The sequence below is a fragment of the Onychostruthus taczanowskii genome, unplaced genomic scaffold (assembly GCF_017590055.1).
Source record: "Onychostruthus taczanowskii isolate IOZ18803 unplaced genomic scaffold, ASM1759005v1 scaffold110, whole genome shotgun sequence".
NCBI classification, from domain to species: Eukaryota; Metazoa; Chordata; class Aves; order Passeriformes; family Passeridae; genus Onychostruthus; species Onychostruthus taczanowskii.
Window position 1 is genome coordinate 1006359 of NW_024497630.1, and position 17306 is coordinate 1023664.

The following is a 17306-nucleotide window of genomic DNA, read 5'->3' on the forward strand; positions in this document are numbered from 1 at the left end:
GAGAAAGGAGCTGTCAGTGCCTCCGTTTCTCCATCTTGGTGCTTGGGGAAACACCTAGGGCCCCTTAACTGGCCTAGAAAGGGATTAAGCTCCAGGGCTTTGGGCTGGGTGGATCCTTCTGTGGGGTGCAGGTACTGCTGTGCCCCCAGCTCTGCTCCCACCCCCAGTTTATGCTCAGAACCTGTGGGAACCCATTGTCCCCACCGTGTACCTGTGACCCTACACCTTCCTCTGTCAGGTGAGCCCCATCCTAGGGAAGGAGCAGGATAAGAGTCAGGGCCTGGCCAGCTGCAGGCCCTGGGGCTCCCTGGTGCCCCCCTCACCACCCCCTTCCCCTCTGTCTCCCACTGTCACCAGCAGCCAGTGCCCCAGGGGGCTGCTCAGGGTCTTCTGCTGCTCCCTGGACCCCTGGGACATCAGCACCTGGAGCTGCCTCCCCACACCAGCCAGAATCAAAGCCCCTGGTCCTGCTGTGTCCTGGTGTGTTCTGGGAAACGGGGTGCATGGGGGACTGGTTCATGCTCATCTTGGGGCATCTGGCCCAGCAAATAATAAATATTAATATAATATAGACTTTTATTAATCTTTATTGATATAATATTCTGTTCTCTATGCCCCTGCCTTGCCTGGGGCTTGGCCCCCTCTGCCTGCTCCTTCTGGGCAGGGAGGGCTGGCTGGGGGTTGCTGCTGACTCCAGTCCCCCTTCCCTGCTTTCTGCCCCACTGGGAGCTCCCTGGGTCTCTTCTGCTGCTGCTCAGGGTGGGCAGACAGGGAGAGATGGAGCCTCTCAGCCCGTGGGCTTCCCAGGCATCGTGGGGAGCTGGAAGGCACTTGGTGACAGAGCCCCCCGAGAGGCCAAGGAAGGGCTCGGGGCAGCCCCTGAACCCCCTGACCCCGGCTGGAGCGCTGGTGATGGTCCTCAGTGGCCTCACGTCTTGTACCTGGGGGGAGGCAGGGTGAGGAGGAGTCTGCTGGGGACAGAGCCCCCCCACGCCCCCCACTCACTGCAGTGACAGGTTGAGGCCTGGCCCAGCCCCCGCGAAGGACAGCTGCTGCTCCAGCTCCGCGATGCGCAGGCCGATGTACCCCGAGGACAGCAGCAAGGCCACCATGCTGGGGACAGGCCAGCATCAGCCAGGGGGCACAGGGTGGCACATGGGGCAAGGAGCAGTGCCACGGGCACTGTGTGCTCACCCTGGGGATGGGGGTCTGAGGGGACATGTAGGAACCCCGGCCTGCCAGGGCCACCCTGTATCAGTAGGGATGGGGACCGGTGCTGGGAGCAGGTGCTCGGGACTCACATCAGCAGGTAGATGATGATGATGATGTTGACAGAGCTCAGCTGGGGATTTATCCGGGACCAAAGTGCAGTGGCCCAGGCCCAGAGCACGGCGTGGGGTCTCCCTGCCACGACAAGGCAAGTGTTAGTGGCACTGAGAGTCTGTGCTCAGCTCTGCCAGGGTGTAAACCCCCAGGACCATCCCCCCCATCCCGAGCCCTCTGACCCACCCCAGAGGCCACGTCTGTCTGCTGAGGGCACCCATTTGCTGCTGCTGGGAACCAGCTGGGCCATCTCGCCATCCTCGTCCTCTGCCTGCCTTGATCCTGGATTTGGCTCATCTGCAGGTGACCAGAGACACTCGATGAATGCCCCAGAGAGGGGTCTATGTGTCCTGGGGGCACATGGGGCCACAAAGTGCTGATCCTGCACTCCCTGGAGCTGTGGGAGATGCTGGTCGGGGGGCCAAAGGCCGTGTGGTCCCCCCCAGACCCTGCGTGTCTGGGGAGGAGCAGAGCCCAGAGCTGCCAGCAGGGCACGGATGCGGGCAGGGCCACGGGCAGGGCTGTGAGCAGGGCTGTGAGGAGGGCACTGGGGCCGCTCACCCAGGGATTCGGGGCGGCTGTTGGGCTCCGGGGTGCTCTGTTCCAGGGCTGACTGGCTCGAGATCTGGAAGAGGACAAGCCCCAGTCATGATGTGTGTCCCCGAGGCACCTGCCCCACTGCCATGGGGACATGGGAGGACCTGATGGGACCTGTGTCACTCACAAGAAGGGAGGGTCCTGGGGTCTTTGCTGCCTTGGGCTGGGGCTTTTCATGTTCCCCCCCCAACATCTTACCAGCCACTGCACCCAGCCCATCCCATCCAGGGGGCTGGGACCACCCCTCCTCCAGTGGTACCCTCCTGCCCTCCATTCCCTGGCCTTACCTGAGACTTCCCAAGGGTTTCCTCATAGCTCACTGAGTCTCGAGGGCTCTGGCCGCTGTCCTGGACAAGGAGAGATGAAGGGAGGTGCCCTGCAATGGATGGATGGAGCTCCCCCTCCCCATCCATTCCCCACGTACCTGCACGTGTTTGCACACCGACCTCAGGAGCTGGTACGTGGCCTCTCGCTGGCGCAGCGACACAAAGAGGAACTGCCGGGGAGCGAGAAGGGGATTTGTGCCAGAGCTGCCCCCTCGGTCACGGCCCAGAGCCCGCAGGGACCGGAGCACTCCAGATAGCCCCGGGTGAGGCTGCCCGAGCACTGTCCCCGCTCTCACCTTCTCCCCCTTGGCCGTGCGGATGCTGATTGCGTTGGGCACCAGCAGAGCCGTGTTGGTCTTTTTGAGGGCTGAGATGGAAGCGACAGGGACCACGGCCTGTGCCGGGGGGGACAGGCTGTGTCAGCGTGTTCCCGGCTGCCACCTGTGCCCCTGCCTGCGCCGCCGGCCCCACGCCCGCTCCGGCCCCACCTTGATGTCCTTGAGCAGGAGGTTGGAGTGGAAGCAGATGTGGCGGGAGGACACGTAGAGGCGGCCGTGGTAGGGCATTTCTCTCTGCCAGGCGCATGAGAAGCAGCCCAGCAGCACGTCCTGCTCGGCGAGCTCCCCGAAGGCCCGGCGGTAGCTGCTGTCCTGCTTGCTCAGCTGCGAGAGGTCTGGGGGTCGGTACTCGGGGCCGCGGGCACCGCGGGCATCCTGCAGCCCCTTGCCCCATCACCACGTCTGCCACGGTACCGGGACGAGCCCTCCCTCGGTTCCCGCCCAAGAGAGCGTCCAGCCGAGCCCATGGGGCTGGCGCTGGGGTCCTTCTCCTCAGCTCCGGTACCCCAAGACTCACCGAAGGGGATGGGGGTCCCTGCCTGCCCGTGGCCGCCTGCTCTGTCTCCCTGGAGGAGGACTCATAGGTCCTGGATCTGGAAGGAGGCATCGGAGGGGGTGACTCGAGGGACACAGGTGGGATGTGGGGCTGGGGTGCGGGATGTGACCCCACGAGGGGCAGCACCCACCTGGTGAGCTTGGGCTGCTCCAGCTGGGCACCTCCCCTCTCCTCCAGGCTCCGCCACTGCTTCTCCCCCAGCACCTTCCGCTTGCTGCGCCTCAGCTTCCCCGGCATGAGGGATGAGTCTGACAGCCGGGGGAGAGGCGGCAGGCTGTGGGGACGGTCTATTCCCGCAGCACGGCAGATCCCAGTGTCACCAACCTGTCACTCCACCGAGGAGGACACAGAGACACGGCTCAGGCCACGGCGGGACCGTGACAACAGAGCTCACCCGGTCTCATGATCCCTTTGCCTGTCCCATGGCATCATGTGCTGGCTACGACCCCCGTGGGCAGCGGGGGCTGGGGTGGACCCCTGTACCGGCGGGTGACGGGGACAGTGATCCCCAGCCGGGGGTGCCGGCGCGGGTCACGGCCGGTGCTGGGCGCGGGAGTGCGTGGCCGGTCTGGCTCCAGAGGGGACGGGAAGGCGGCTGCGGCCCCAGACCCACGCGCGGCCCCAGAACCCCGTCCCGGGCAGGCCCCGCGCGGTACCTGCTGGGGGGCACAGCCGGGCCCCCCGTCCTGTCGGATCTCACTGCTTCCAGCGCCGTTCCTGCTCCGCTGCCACCTCCTCCTCCTCCTCCTCCTCCTCCCGAGGAAGGGCAGCGGGCGGGGCCGGGCGGCCGCGACAGGTTCGCAGGGAGCGGCCGGGGCAGCCCCAGCCCGAGACACCCCGGGGCTGCGCGGGGTGAGCCCCAGCCCGGCCCCCGGGGAATGCGGGACCTGCCCCCCAAACCAGCTGCAAACGCACTCCTGTCCCAGCAGTGCTGAGAACCGGAGCGGCACAGCCCCAGAGCCGCGGCACTCTGCCATCCTGTGGCATTTCACAGCGGGCACCCCGCAAACCCGGGACATCCCGCAGTGCCGGGACACCGCACGGCAGCGTCCGCCCGGTGCCCGCTCCCCTCCCTCCTGCCCCGGCCCCAAGGCCAGGCAGCGCTGGGGGCACGCCCGCCCCTCGCCCCGGGGGTCTCTGCCGTGGCACCCCCAGAGGTGGGGAGGGGGCACGGCCGGGCGGGGGGCGCTGGGCAGAGCCGGGACCGCGCCCCCGCCGCGGGCCCTGGGCAGGTGCGAAGGCCACGGACCCAGCCCGGCTCGGCCCCTGCTCTCTGGACCGGAGCCGATAACGCCCTTCCCGCAGCGGGGAACGCCATAAAGCCGGGCCGGGCCGGGCCGAGGTGGGACACGGCGCTGCCCGAGGGGGCTGCGCCCCGCACGCCCACGCTCCCGCCTGGATCCCCTTCCATTCCCCCACACCGGCCACGCTCGGGGATTCCCCCCTGTCCTTGGCCTCACCTTGTCACACCCTCAGCCCTCTGCAGCCCCATCACCCCACACTCGTGTCCTCTGTGCACACACGACCCCACAGCCCCCAGGGCAGGGGCTCCGTGCCAGCCCAGCCAGAGGGCACACACGGAGCTGAGTGTGGGAACAGGACACGGACAGGGGGCCAGGGAGAACCCCTGCCATGGAGCCAGGCTGGCAGAGCTGGGGTGCTCACCTGGACAAGAGAAGGCTCCAGGGAGAGCTCAGAGCCCCTTGCAGGGCCTGGAGGGGCTCCAGGAGAAGCTGCAGAGGGACTGGGGACAAGGCCTGGAGGGACAGGACACAGGGAATGGCTGCCACTGCCAGAGGGCAGGGCTGGATGGGATCTTGGGCAGGAATTGTTCCCTGGCAGGGTGGGCAGGCCCTGGCACAGGGTGCCCAGAGCAGCTGTGGCTGCCCCTGGATCCCTGGCAGTGCCCAAGGCCAGGCTGGGCAGGGCTTGGAGCAGCCTGGGACAGTGGAAGGTGTCCCTGCCATGGCAGGGGTGGCACTGGATGGGCTCTGAGGTCCCTCCCAGCCCAAACCATCCCAGGGGTTATGGAGAAACCCCCAACACCCTCCTGCTCACAACCAGTGTGCACACAGCACAGCCCTGCACACACGTGGGGCACACTCAGGTACGGACACACACACAGAGACACACACAGTCACAGTGACACACACAGAGCCTCACACCCACACACACAGTCACAGTCACACACACACAGAGACACACACACAGACACACACACACACAAACACAGTCACACACTCACACACACACAGAGTCACACACAGTCACAGTTACACACACAGAGCCTCACACACACACACACAGTCACACACACTCACTCACACACAGTCTCACAGTCCCCGCCCCCGCCGCGCACGGGCCGTCCCCATTGGCTGTCCCGTCCCGGGGGCGGGGCCAGGCGCACGGACCAATCCCGTGTCCGCAGCGCTGCGCGCGCTCCGTTCGGCGCGCGGGGCCGCCATGGCCGCTGAGGGGCCGTGCCCCCCCCACCCCCGGCCCTCAGGCCGCCCCTCTGCCCGGGGCCGGGCGGGAGCAGCGCTGGGCACGCCCCGAACCCCCCAAACCTGCTCCAACCCCTGCTGTGGGTCCCGCACCCCAGAGCGGAGCCCACCCCCATCCCGCGGCCGTCAGTGCTGCGGTTGGTTTCTTTCTCTCCTTTTTCTCCTCCTTTATAAAGTGCCGTTTGTACGTATTGACCTTACAAAAGCAGGTTAAAACCTCGGGCCGAGCGCTCCCCTCTTCTGGGGCCGCCCCGGCCTGGCCTAGGCCCTTTTAGTGTTCATTGTGCAGGTGAGAGGTGACAGGTGACCCTGCACCGGTGACACCGCACCGGGGACAGCCTTCATGGGCCCAGTGGGGCCTGGGACACCGGAGTCCAGGATGGGGACATGAGGTCAGGGTGGGAGTACGAGTCCAGTGCAAGGAGACGGGGTGGGGTCGCCCCCTCCCCAGAGCCCAGTGGCCCCCAGTGCAGGGGGACCCTCCAGACTCAGAGTGTGGCACCGCGGTGGCCCAGGACGTGGTGGCCGAGGACACAGCCCTGAGGAGACAGCCCTGAGGACACGGTGGCCAAGGACACAGCCCCACTCAGTTGACGGTGCCACTCTGGCTCTCTCCCTCAGTGCTCCCAGTGCCACTTTCAGGGGTCCTTGTGTTGATCAGCCCCTCCAGGCCCACAGTACCTGGAGGAAGAGGAGGAAGGGACAGGTCAGGAGAGATGGCAGAGTGGGGTGACCCTCACGTGCTGGCCTGGCCCTCCTGGACTCTTCTGCTAGCACCAGGGGCCTGACCCAGCAGGGCCCCCAGCAGCACAAGGGGTCTGTCCTGTTCCCCCACCCCACAGCGAGGCACTGGCACCCCAAGAGGCAGAACAGGCACTGAACAGAGGTGCTGTCTCCCCAGCCTGGCACCCCACCACCCCCACATTTGCTGCCACACCCTGACACCCCTTGGAGCCCTGAGACCAGCATGGCCATGACTGGGCCAGGAGGATGTTGCCCCCCAGAAGGGCACAGCAAGCAAACACTGCCCCTCTTTGGGGGCAGCAGGTAAGTTGGACAATGGCCCTGCCCTGTGTCCTACCAGGAGGGCTCCCCTGCAAGTATGGCCGCAAGCCAGCCCGGTAATGACAGCGTTCCCACTGCTCCCCCACTGCAAAGACTCTGTGGCTTTAGCCCAGGCTGGCACTGACCACAGGGCTCCCAGTGCCCCCAGCCCCACACTGGGCTGCCCCCAAGCCCCCAGCCCCACTCACGGCAGCGGATCCGGATGGGCCACACCATGATGGAGCACAGCGTGGTGACAGCGGCAACGGCGATGCCACCGGTGACCAGCACCATCACCCAGCGGTAGAAGTCAACACAGGCAGGGCAGCAGAGCTCGGTCCTGTGAGGACAGGCAGGAATGTGCCTGGAGGCCGGGACTGAGGTCCCAGGCTACAGGCAGTGGTCCCATGTCCTCACATCAGAGTGAGGACCAGTTTGCACTGGAGTGCGAGGGAAAGGCACAGGGCAAGGATATCCCCAGGTATGGCTTGGGCCCTCCAAGGCTGGGAGAGAAGGTGAAGAAGGGTTTAAGACAAATCAGAGCTGGACAAGAGAAGGCTCCGGGGAGAGTTCAGAGACCCTTGCAGGGCCTGAAGGGGCTCCAGGACAGCTGGAGAAGGACTTGAGACAAGGCATGGAGGGACAGGACACAGGGAATGGCTTCCACTGCCAGAGGGCAGGGATGGATGGGATATTGGGCACGAATTGTTCCCTGGCACAGGGTGCCCAGAGCAGCTGTGGCTGCCCTATCCCTGGAAGTCTTCCAGTCCAAGTTGGACAGGGTTTGGAGCAGCCTGGTGTAGTGAAAAGTGTCCCTGCCCATGGATGGGCTTTAAGGTCCCTTCCAATCCAAACCATTCTGGGATTCTACAAATCCAGGCTGGTTCCCTTCCGTGTCTCTTGCTCCAACCCTGAAATGTTTCCTCATGGCCCTCAGGGACTGGGGGTCCCAGCTCTGCAGAGACACTTACGGGCAGGGGTGCAGGTTCTGGATCATCATCACAGCCAGGCCATTGGCCATCTTGTCTGTGAAGCTCATGGCACCGTAGACAAATGCGCTGCTGTGCTGCGGGAAGAGAGGGAACCCTGTGCCGTGCTGGGCCATGCAGCCCTGTGTGCCCTCTCATGGGCAGAGCCCTCATTGCAGCAGAGCACGGGGCACAGCACTCACGGGGCACAGCACACGGGGGCCCAGTAGAGCCCCCTCCCAGCGCCTCCATCCCCTAACCCTGACCAGTGCCCACTCCAGATCATGGGTTCTGTGCCCACCGTGGCCCCCCGCTCCATCCCAGCAGGAGCAGCGGCCGTACCGTGTTGGTGCCGATGAGATCTGCAGTCATAGACAGGGAGGTGACCAGGATGGTGGCTGAACCGGCCCCCAGCAGCACCGCCAGCCCGTAGATCTCGTCTCCTATTTGCCTGGCCAGGGCCACCCAGGAGGCAAAGGCCAGGACCACCAGGATGCCCACAAAGTAAGTCAGCTGTGATGGGGACAGGCACAAGGGGGAGTTCAGACATCAGCTGGCACTTGGTGAGGGAGGAGCAAGCAGGGAGGGCATGAGGCCAGCATTGCCCAGGAGCCATGAGGAACAGCCCTGGCTCTGTCCAAGCTGTATTTAAACAAGGAGACCCCAAAAGCAGGTCCTTGCTGTGCTCCAGGCTGTTCTGCAGCCCAAGGGTTGAGCCCCAAGGAGAGTTGTGGGAGCGTGTCTGTGAGGCAGGAACACTCCACTGGTACTCAACAGCACAGAGGGGACACTCTGGGGGAGCAGGTCCCTCCTGCAGGCATTGCAGACCGTGTGCCCACCCAGGCCAGTGTAATCAGACTCCCCCTCTACCCGTGATGGGCACCACAAGGCTCTGCAGCCCAGTCAGGCCTGCATGGACATGGTAACTCTGGGCCAGCATTGCATTCCCCAGCCTGAGGGATGTACAAGACAGGCTCCTGCCACCATTCCTGCCCACTGCCCCCAGGCCCGAGCAGGACTCACTTCCCTACCCACCACTCCCAGTCCCAGCAGGACCCAGATCCCCATCCCTGCCCACCACCCCCAGTCCCAGCAGGACCCATGCTGTAGTGGGTGGTTGCTGGCAGAGGGTCCATGAGGGGTCCCTGCTCTCCAGCTCAGGTGTGCCAGGAGCTTTGCTCACAGCCAGGATTTGACCCCTGATCCTTTCCTGGGGTCAAACTCCAACCTCTCCAGCATCCTGGACTCACATTCCGACCAATCCATTTGTTCACAGGCTTCATGAGGAATGAGGAGAGAAACCCACTGACGTACATCACTAGGGGAATGGTGGCAATGTACTTCTGCAAGGGACAAGGACAGGGAGATGAGCCCCAGGCCACATCAGGACACCTTCCCACGTGGCCCTAGACCTGCCGTGCACCCACCTTGGAGAGCAGCAGCGAGTTGGTCAGGTACATGGCGATGTAGGTCTGGGACAGGTTGACGATGAGGCGGGTGGCCATGTAGAGCACCGCGACCTGGGAGGGGACAGGGCCAGGGCATCACTGCTCAGCCTGTGGAAAGGACCTGCCCTGCCCAGCTGTCATGGCACAGGTGCCCAGCAGGAAGGGGATGGCCCCCCTGAGGGGGTAGATGGGTGCCCAGAAGAGCTCCCCTCTCCATCCCCACCCGCTCCTAGGCAAGCCCCGTGGCAGCAGCCCAGGCCAGGGGAGTCCTGCCCAGCCGTACCTGGTAGAAGGACGGCTCCAGCAGCCAGTCCTTCCAGAGCAGCAGCGGGCGCGGGGGGCCCGGGGGCTCCTTGTGCAGCAGTGGGGTGCTCTCCTCTGGCTCGGGCAGCACCCCAGGTGGGTATGGCTTCTCCTTGGTGCCCAGGTGGAAGATGAGGGAGAACACGGCCCCCAGCCCCACCACGATGAGGGCCAAGTTCTGGTGAGGCAGTGGGGGTGAGCACAGCAGTGGGGGCAGCCCACCATCAGCCCCCCAGCAGTCTGGAGGGTAAGGAAGGGTGCCCAAACCTCACAGAGGGCTCAGTGTGGCTCTGGCCCAGTTGGTGATGTTTTAGGGCACTGCTCCCTGACTCCCTCCAGTACCTCCCCAGCTGAGCCATGCGAAGAGGGAATCCCAGGGACTGTGCCTTGCCACTCACTCGAAACACAGGGATGTCCTGTGGGCCCAGGTGCTCCATGTGGTCAGGCTGGTCCGTCTGGAAGTTCAGCAGGAGCCAGGTCAGGCCGTACACGGTGATGTTTGCCATGACAGTGAAGGCATACCTGAGCAGAAGGAAACCTTGGGGCAACGCAGAGGGACAAGCATGGGGACAGCACAGCAGGACACCTCTGCCCACAGCTGCCCTCTAAGCCAGATGTGCTACAGCCTCTGCACCCCAGAATCATGGCTGAGGTGACACCTCTGAGGGCACAAGGCACCTGGCCAGGTCTCAGCCTTACTGCTGCCACTCCCAGTGTGCCCAGTCCAAGCCTCGGGGCATGACTGGGAGGAAATCAAGATCCCTACAGGTCCCCCTCCAGGCACAGCTCACCTCTGCTTCAAGAATGCCAGGAGCTGCCTGACCCAGTACCCCCAGAGTGGGACCACTTGGACCCACGGTTACCCCACATCCTTCCTGCTCACCCTGCTCCATGGAATAAACATCCCATCCCACATCCTGATCCTGACAGGGATGAGCCAAGTGCACTGCCCACCTGGCCCTGGAGACATCTCACCTCCAGAGCCATGTCCAGCTCTCCTTGAGGGCATCTGGGAGGGACAGTCCCTCCCCTAAATGCCACCGTCCATTCCCAAAGGAGAAGTGTCCCCAGCTCAGGGAACTGTCCCATGGGCTGTGTCACTGACATCCCTGGCATCAAGATACCCCCCCCGGCAGCAAAGGCTTTGGGCCACCAACCCAGGACCAGAGTCCTTTGGCACATCCCACAGGACACCCACATGGCCCAGTCCTTGTCCTGCCATGCCAAGGTGTCTGGTGTGCCACACCACCCAGGGACCTCCTGTCACACAGTGATGGGACCCAGGGCAGCTCCCCCAAGCCTAGGTGTGGCTGTGCTCACCTGAAAGCTGTGAGCTCCACCTTCCCATGGTCACTGCTGACCAGCTCGGGGATGAGGGCCAGGTGGGACACCTGTGTGGCTGCCCAGCCAAACTGGAAGATGACGATGAAGGGGAGGTAGTAGATGAAGGCTGCCCACTGTGGAGTGCTCTCCCTGCAGGCCAGGCAGGGGCTGAAGACAAAGGGAAAGGACACAAGGACACAGGTAGTGCCTGCGGAGAGAGTGGAGCAGTGAGAGGCTGCACACGTGGCTGGGACTCCAACGTGACACACACAGCTCCAGGACAGGTTCTACCCAGAGCTGGGGAGGGAGGTGGGCTCCTTCCCCAGCCAGATGGGACACATTTTGCTCCAGACACCCCCTCAGCCCATCCTGCACAGGGAATGTCCTTCCCTCTGGCACCCAGCACAGACAGACACCCCCCAGATCAAGGTCTTTACCCAGCACTGCTCTGTCTCCACAAGACACCATGACAGTCCCTCAGTGTCACACCTACGGGGAGCAGGAGGTTCTTGCTGTCCCCAGGTGCAGATATCCAGTCAGATAACCCCTCCCTGCTGCCTGCCCATGGTGATATGGCACCCCTAGGGAGGGCTCTGGCTGTGCCACGGGCACTGGCACCCCGTCTGTCTCCACGTCCCTCTCCTGTGGGGCTGGCAGAGACAGCCATGCTTCCACCACGCTCAGACATCACCCGCAGTGTGACAGGGTGACAAAGAGCCAGGGGGGCTCCGGAAAGGGCCCGCTGAGTCAGGGACACCAGAGCCAGGCTCCTCCCTCTGCTGTGGCAGGACAGCACAGGGACACAGCGTGGGGACGCTGCATATAGGGACCCTGCGTGGGGCACACAGGCCAGCCTGGCCTCACCCTCCCCTTTCCCAGAGTTACAGAGCCTATCTGCCAACAGCTCCACAGATCCCCAGGCCCTGACACAGAGCCTGGTGCCCTGTCCCACATGTCCTCCTGTACTGTCTTACATGTCCCTAGCTTCATTGTGTGCTGATGAAGGGCTGTTCCTACAGCTGAGGGGAGCCTGCTTTGCCAGGTCCCCAAGGTACTCTCTCCACTTTGCAAGAACCTCTCTTCCTCATGAGTGATTCCTCTTCCTCCCACCCATGAAGGAGATTTCTTCCTCCTCCTCCTCCTTGCTCCTGCACAGCACAGCCATGCAGGCCAGGGCAAAGCTAAGGGCAAAGCCAAGGGTAGCAGTGACCATCCCAGTCCAGCCTCATCCATCCCCAAGGGGTGCTGGGTCCCCACACTGGCTCATAGTGCTCAGCTTTGGTGCTCCAGGACCTCTGAAGGACAGGGGACTCAGGCACATGTAGTGCCTGTGCCCCAGACAAACGACAGGCACGGGAAGGTCCATGAAGGCTCAAACCAACCCAGATCCTCTCTGTTCCCTGGGGCCCAGGGAGGTGTGAGGCTCCCAGGGCCCCACAGGGTCAGGCTCTGCAACGCTGTTGGGCTGTGAGGGCTCTGAGGAGAGCACAGGAGCTGTGGGACCCGGCTGCTGCAGCCCCAGGGCTGCTCCTGTGCCCACCCATGAGCCATCACCACCTACACAACCACAGGAGTGTCACCTCCTCCTTGTGACCCCCTGGGGCAGGCAGTGCCCACCGCCAGGGTCACCCCACTGGCCACCCCATGGAGCCGTGCCCATCTGGCACAGAGCTGCACCCCAACCCAAGTGCCCAGGAGTGGCTGCACTGAATCAGAGGGGTCCTGGGGACCCCCTGCTCTCCCAGGCGGGGCCATGGGAGCCCACCCAAGACCATTCTGCCGAGGCCTGCAGTCCCCCATGGCAGGCAAAGGCCCAGCTTCTCATCTCTGGCCCCGCGGGGCAGATCACGAGAACACCGGGCTGCTCCAGCACAGGCGCCTGGGGCAGGGATTTTGGGACAGCACTGCCAGACAGGCTGAGACAGGCAGCAAAGAGACTCTCACCCTTCCTCCCCACTGCGTCAGGAAGCTGGAGCCCATAAAAGAGCTGGCGAGGAGGCAGGGACACCCGGAGCGCCTGTGGGAGCACCCGGGGCCGCGGCCGCGGTGGGAAGATGCCATGATAGCAACTCGTGGTGTCTCCCCCGCCCCGAGGCTGCGGTTTCACAACGTTTCCTCTGATCTGAGCACGGGTTTGCCACCGGACGAGACACCCCGCTCCCACACAACACCCCTCTCTGCAGCGTGATCGAGGGAACCGAGTGGCCCCGGCACGGCCGGATCCGGTGGGTTTGCCACCACCGCTGGTCACTCTGTGGTTAGCCAAGGTGGGCGCCGGGGAAGCCCCCGCCTTGGGAATGACCCACGCTGCAGCCTGGAAAACAGTCTGCGTCCCTGCTCCAGCCTGCCCCGGGCTGTGCTCTGCTCCCTGCAAGGCCTGAGTTAGCATTTCCCCTCTGTGCTCGCCGGGCAGCACCCGGCTGGAGCAGGGGGAGGAAACTGCTCCGGCCACTTCCCTAAATCCAGAGCGCCGATGCGGCTGAGGCTGGGGCAGGGGTGAAGCTGCCCCTCCCGAACTCTCCCTGACTCACCAAGCCAAGCTCCGGCGAGGTCAGACGCCTTATCAGGTTGCCGTTGGGTTGCACAAAGCATTGGTCGAGATAAATTTGGGATCAAGATAAGAGGACCAACACTGCAACCGTCCTCCCCTCCCCGCGGGTCTGCTCTGGGCGAGGCAGGTCGTTGCCGAGGTTTGTTATCAGTGGCCATTTCTTCCATCAACTGCCCCATCCCCAGTGCCAGCTAAGCAGGATGTGCCAGCTCCTGCACCACCCACAGCACCAAGGACCCCCCTTCAGGCCAGGCTGTCTCCTCAGAGAGGGACCAAGGACCCCTCTCCTACCCACACTGCTCTCCACATCACGCTGTCCCCTCAGAGAGGGACCAAGGACCCCTCTCCTACCCACACTGCTCTCCACATCACACTGTCCCCTCAGAGAGGGACCAAGGACCCCTCTCCTACCCACACTGCTCTCCACATCACACTGTCCCCTCAGAGAGGGACCAAGGACCCCTCTCCTACCCACACTGCTCTCCACATCACACTGTCCCCTCAGAGAGGGACCAAGGACCCCTCTCCTACCCACACTGGCCCCTCAGAGAGGGATCTCGGCAGATGAGTCCTCACCAACCCCTGCACTCCGTTGCATTTTTTTACCCAGGGCAGAATGCAAGACAACCTGTCAGTAATTCCTGTGAGCCAGAGCCTCCTGTGCATCCCATGGCTGTACCCCACTGCTGGCCCCGGGGTGCAGCCCCAGCCCAGCCAAGGGCCCCATGCCACAGCCCCCCCCCGGGGACACTGAGAGCTGCTCAGGAAGCACCTGGGCTTTTGGGAAAGCCCAGAATTTACTCATGGTCTTGGTTTTGCTGCAGCTCCAAGGTCTGAGCACCTGGTTCTCACCCCCGCTCGCTGCCACCCACACACACAAAGCCTGAGGGACAGCGGGGAGCCCCCCGGGGTGGCATGGTGCCCAGGCAGGACAGGGATGCCGTGGTGCTCCTTCCCCATCCAGGCTCAGCATCCCACTGTCCCCTACACATGGAGCAGCTCTGTCCCCACCTCGCTGCTGCAGGGGACCCCAAAAAAACACCTCCCAGGACATCCCCTCCTCACAAAGCACCCCAGATCCATCTCCTGTCACCCAGGGCACTACCAACACACCAGAGCCCCTTCACCTTCCACAGGGCACCCCAAAAAACCTCCAGGGCAGCCCTCCCTTCCACGGAGGAGCTGCTCCCTTCCACCCCAGGGCACACAATTCTGCTCACCCCTGGGGCTGCCCCTCTCCAGCTGGGGGGATCCTGTCCCCACCTCACTGCCACATGACGGTCCCCCTCCCCAGAAAGTCTCCTACATCTTCAGGGAGACCTCCAAGCCACAAGGCACCCCAATTCCTCCCCGCTCCAGGGAACCTCCAAGGCTGATCCCCCAACCCAGAAAGGCACCCTTGGTCTTATTTCCCCTCTTCCAGGGCACCCCAGAAAGGTATCCTGGAGCTGATCCTGTACCCCAGAGAGGCTCCTCCATGTCCCCACAGGGTCCCCCAGCGGAGTGTCCCCCACCTGTGCCTCTCCAACAGAACTGGTTGGGGCCAAACCCCTCCACTCAGCATCCCCACTGTCCCCCACCCTGGGCATCCTAGAAAGGGTCTCCTGTGTTTCCCCCACTCAGGGCACCTCAGAAAGGCTCCCTGGGGCCACCCTTCTCCCTTCCGGGCACCCCAGGAGGGTCTCCCACCCCCAGCATCCCAAAAAAGCTCCCCCAGGGTCACCCATTCTCACATGTCACCTTGGATAGGCACTCTCGGTCACTCCCTCAGGACACCCCAGAAAGGTCCCCCAGAGCCATCCTCTCCACTTAGAGCACCCCAGAAAGGCTCCCCCAGGTGACCCCCAACCCAGAGCACCCAGAAGGTCTCCCTCACAGCCATACTCCTCCCCTCCCCTAACCAAAGCTCCTCAGGGTTACCTGTCTCTTATCTTTGGCACCCCAGCAATGCGTTCCACCCAAGGCACCCCAGAAAGGCTCCCCATGGCCATTCACTTCCATCCGGGCCACTGCAGAAAGGCCGCTCTGGGCGACCCATTTTCACCCAAGACACCTTGGATAGGTACCCTTGGGCCACCCTAAGGTTCCTCTGTGTGTCCTTCAACACAGAACAAATCAGTAGGATCACTCGGGGCCACCCCTCTCCACTTAGAGCATTCTAGAAGGGCTCTGGATGTCCCCCAACACAGACACTCCAGAAAGTCTCCCCCGGGGCCATCCCTCTTCATTTAGAGCATGCCAGAAAGGCTCTGCTGGCTGTTCCGCAACACCGGCACGCGGAAAGCTCCCCCAGGGTCATCCCTGTCTACTTACGGCATCCCAGTAAAGTTCCCCCCTCGGATGTCGCCCACTCAGGACACCCCAGAACGGCTCTCCCGGGGTCAGCCCTCTCCCCCCGGCTCCCCCCTCAGAGCTCCCGGTCCCCGCAGCCCCCGCCCAGGCGTCCCTCCGGTCCCCGCACCCACCGGCCAGGTGCCAGCCCTTCCTGCGCCCGCAGCGGCCGCAGCCGTGGGCCCGGTCGGCCTCGAAGCCGAGCAGGGGCGTGCAGAGCCCGTCGGCCGCCTGGCCGGCCAGCAGCAGCCCTCCGGCCGCGCCGTGCCCGTAGCCGAGCACGGCGTGCAGGAAGGGCAGCAGGTAGGTGAACCAGAGCGCCGAGCACGCGTCGTTCAGGAAGTGCCCGCACGCGAAGCTGAGCCGCGCCCGCAGCGGCAGCGCCGGGCCCGGGGACTGCGGGGGCTGCGGGGACTCCGCCATGGCCCGGCCTGAGCCCGCGGGGACAGCGGCGGGACGGGCCCGGCGGGAGGCACCGCCAGGGAATGGGAGGGGACGGGGAGGGACACGGAGGGAGGAGGGAGGAGATGGCAGGGACAGGGAGGGACCGGCCGGCTCCGCTGATCCCCGCATCCCCCGGGGATCCGTCCTGGGCGGGGAGAGCGGGGGGCGGCCCGGGCGGGGGGAGGCGGCGCGGGGAGCGCCCAGTTACACCAGTTACCCCAGTGCTGTCCCCACTCCGATCCCACGGGACTCCACTGCTGTCCCCACACTGCTCCCAGACCCCAACGGCTGCCCCCACGCCGTTCCCTGTACTGCTCCCAGTCACACCAGTACCACGGCACTGCTCCCAGTCACACCAGTGCTGTCCCCAGTGATCCCAGTATGACTCCCCCACTTCCAGCCACTCCTGCCTTGCCCACAGCAGTCCCACAGACCCCAGAACTCTCACACAGCTCCCAGTACACCAGTGCTGCCTGTAACAGTCCCATTACCCACAAGGGAATGTCCCAGTCACTCCAGTACCTCCACACTGCTCCCAGTGACCTCAGTACCCACCCTAGTAAGGCGATGGTCCCCATGCTGCCCGTAGGCACCCCAGAATTCCAGTGATCCCAGTACACCATCACACTGCTCCCAGTCACCCCAATACCCCAGTATGCACCAAGTGGGGAGTGTCAGACTGCAGGAGTGAGGGTACAAGGATTGTGGGCACTGGAACCAGTCAGCTGGGAGTCACTGGGATGCTGGTCACCCATGGGTCATCTGGGACGCAGATGTCATGGGGACCCCCTGCTTGGGTGGGCACTGGGGTTACTAGGACTCATGTGGGGGTGTCTGGGGCCTTCTAGGTCATGATGTGTCTGGGGCCATTATGGGCCCCACTGGGGGGCTGGGGACAGTGTGGGGGGAGTACTGGGGTCACTGGGACTCTGGGGTGGCTACTGGAGTCATGGGCACCCATTCTTGGGTGAATACTGGTGTCACTGGGATGTAGTGTGGGCTTACTTGGGAGCTCCTGTTGAGTAGGTACTGTTGTGACTGGGACCAGTATGAGCAGTACTGGGGGCACTGAGACCCTCTAGAGAGGAGTATTAGGGTCACTGGGACGCTATGGTGACTACAGGCATCATGGGGATCCCCAACTGTGTGAATACTGGAGACGCTAGGAGCAGACTGGAGGTCGTGGGGGACCTCCCCTTGTGAATTTAATGGAGTCACTGGAACCAGTATGGGCTGTACTGGGGTGACTG

The 17306-nt window shown here is 63.9% G+C and overlaps 2 protein-coding genes across 2 annotated transcripts; both read right to left on the reverse strand.

Moving 5' to 3' along the window:
* Positions 1 to 928: 928 nt before the first annotated feature.
* On the reverse strand, positions 929 to 3379 carry LOC121345501 (GRAM domain-containing protein 2A-like). The gene is made up of 11 exons (XM_041422514.1): positions 3271 to 3379; positions 3102 to 3177; positions 2735 to 2908; positions 2543 to 2641; positions 2345 to 2416; positions 2208 to 2267; positions 1885 to 1948; positions 1510 to 1620; positions 1302 to 1404; positions 1006 to 1113; positions 929 to 941 (listed from the first exon to the last, which is right to left on the reverse strand). Exons 1-11 carry the CDS (start codon positions 3375 to 3377, stop codon positions 929 to 931), a joined length of 987 nt encoding a protein of 328 aa, XP_041278448.1. The 5' UTR covers positions 3378 to 3379.
* A 2425-nt stretch (positions 3380 to 5804) lies between these two features.
* MFSD12 (major facilitator superfamily domain containing 12) lies at positions 5805 to 16071 on the reverse strand. Its single transcript, XM_041422689.1, has 10 exons — positions 15747 to 16071; positions 10728 to 10938; positions 9806 to 9929; positions 9388 to 9585; positions 9084 to 9176; positions 8907 to 8999; positions 7999 to 8169; positions 7660 to 7754; positions 6898 to 7028; positions 5805 to 6325 (listed from the first exon to the last, which is right to left on the reverse strand). The coding sequence occupies exons 1-10, from the start codon at positions 16033 to 16035 to the stop codon at positions 6231 to 6233; spliced, it is 1500 nt and encodes a 499-aa protein (XP_041278623.1). The 5' UTR covers positions 16036 to 16071; the 3' UTR covers positions 5805 to 6230.
* Positions 16072 to 17306: the final 1235 nt, after the last annotated feature.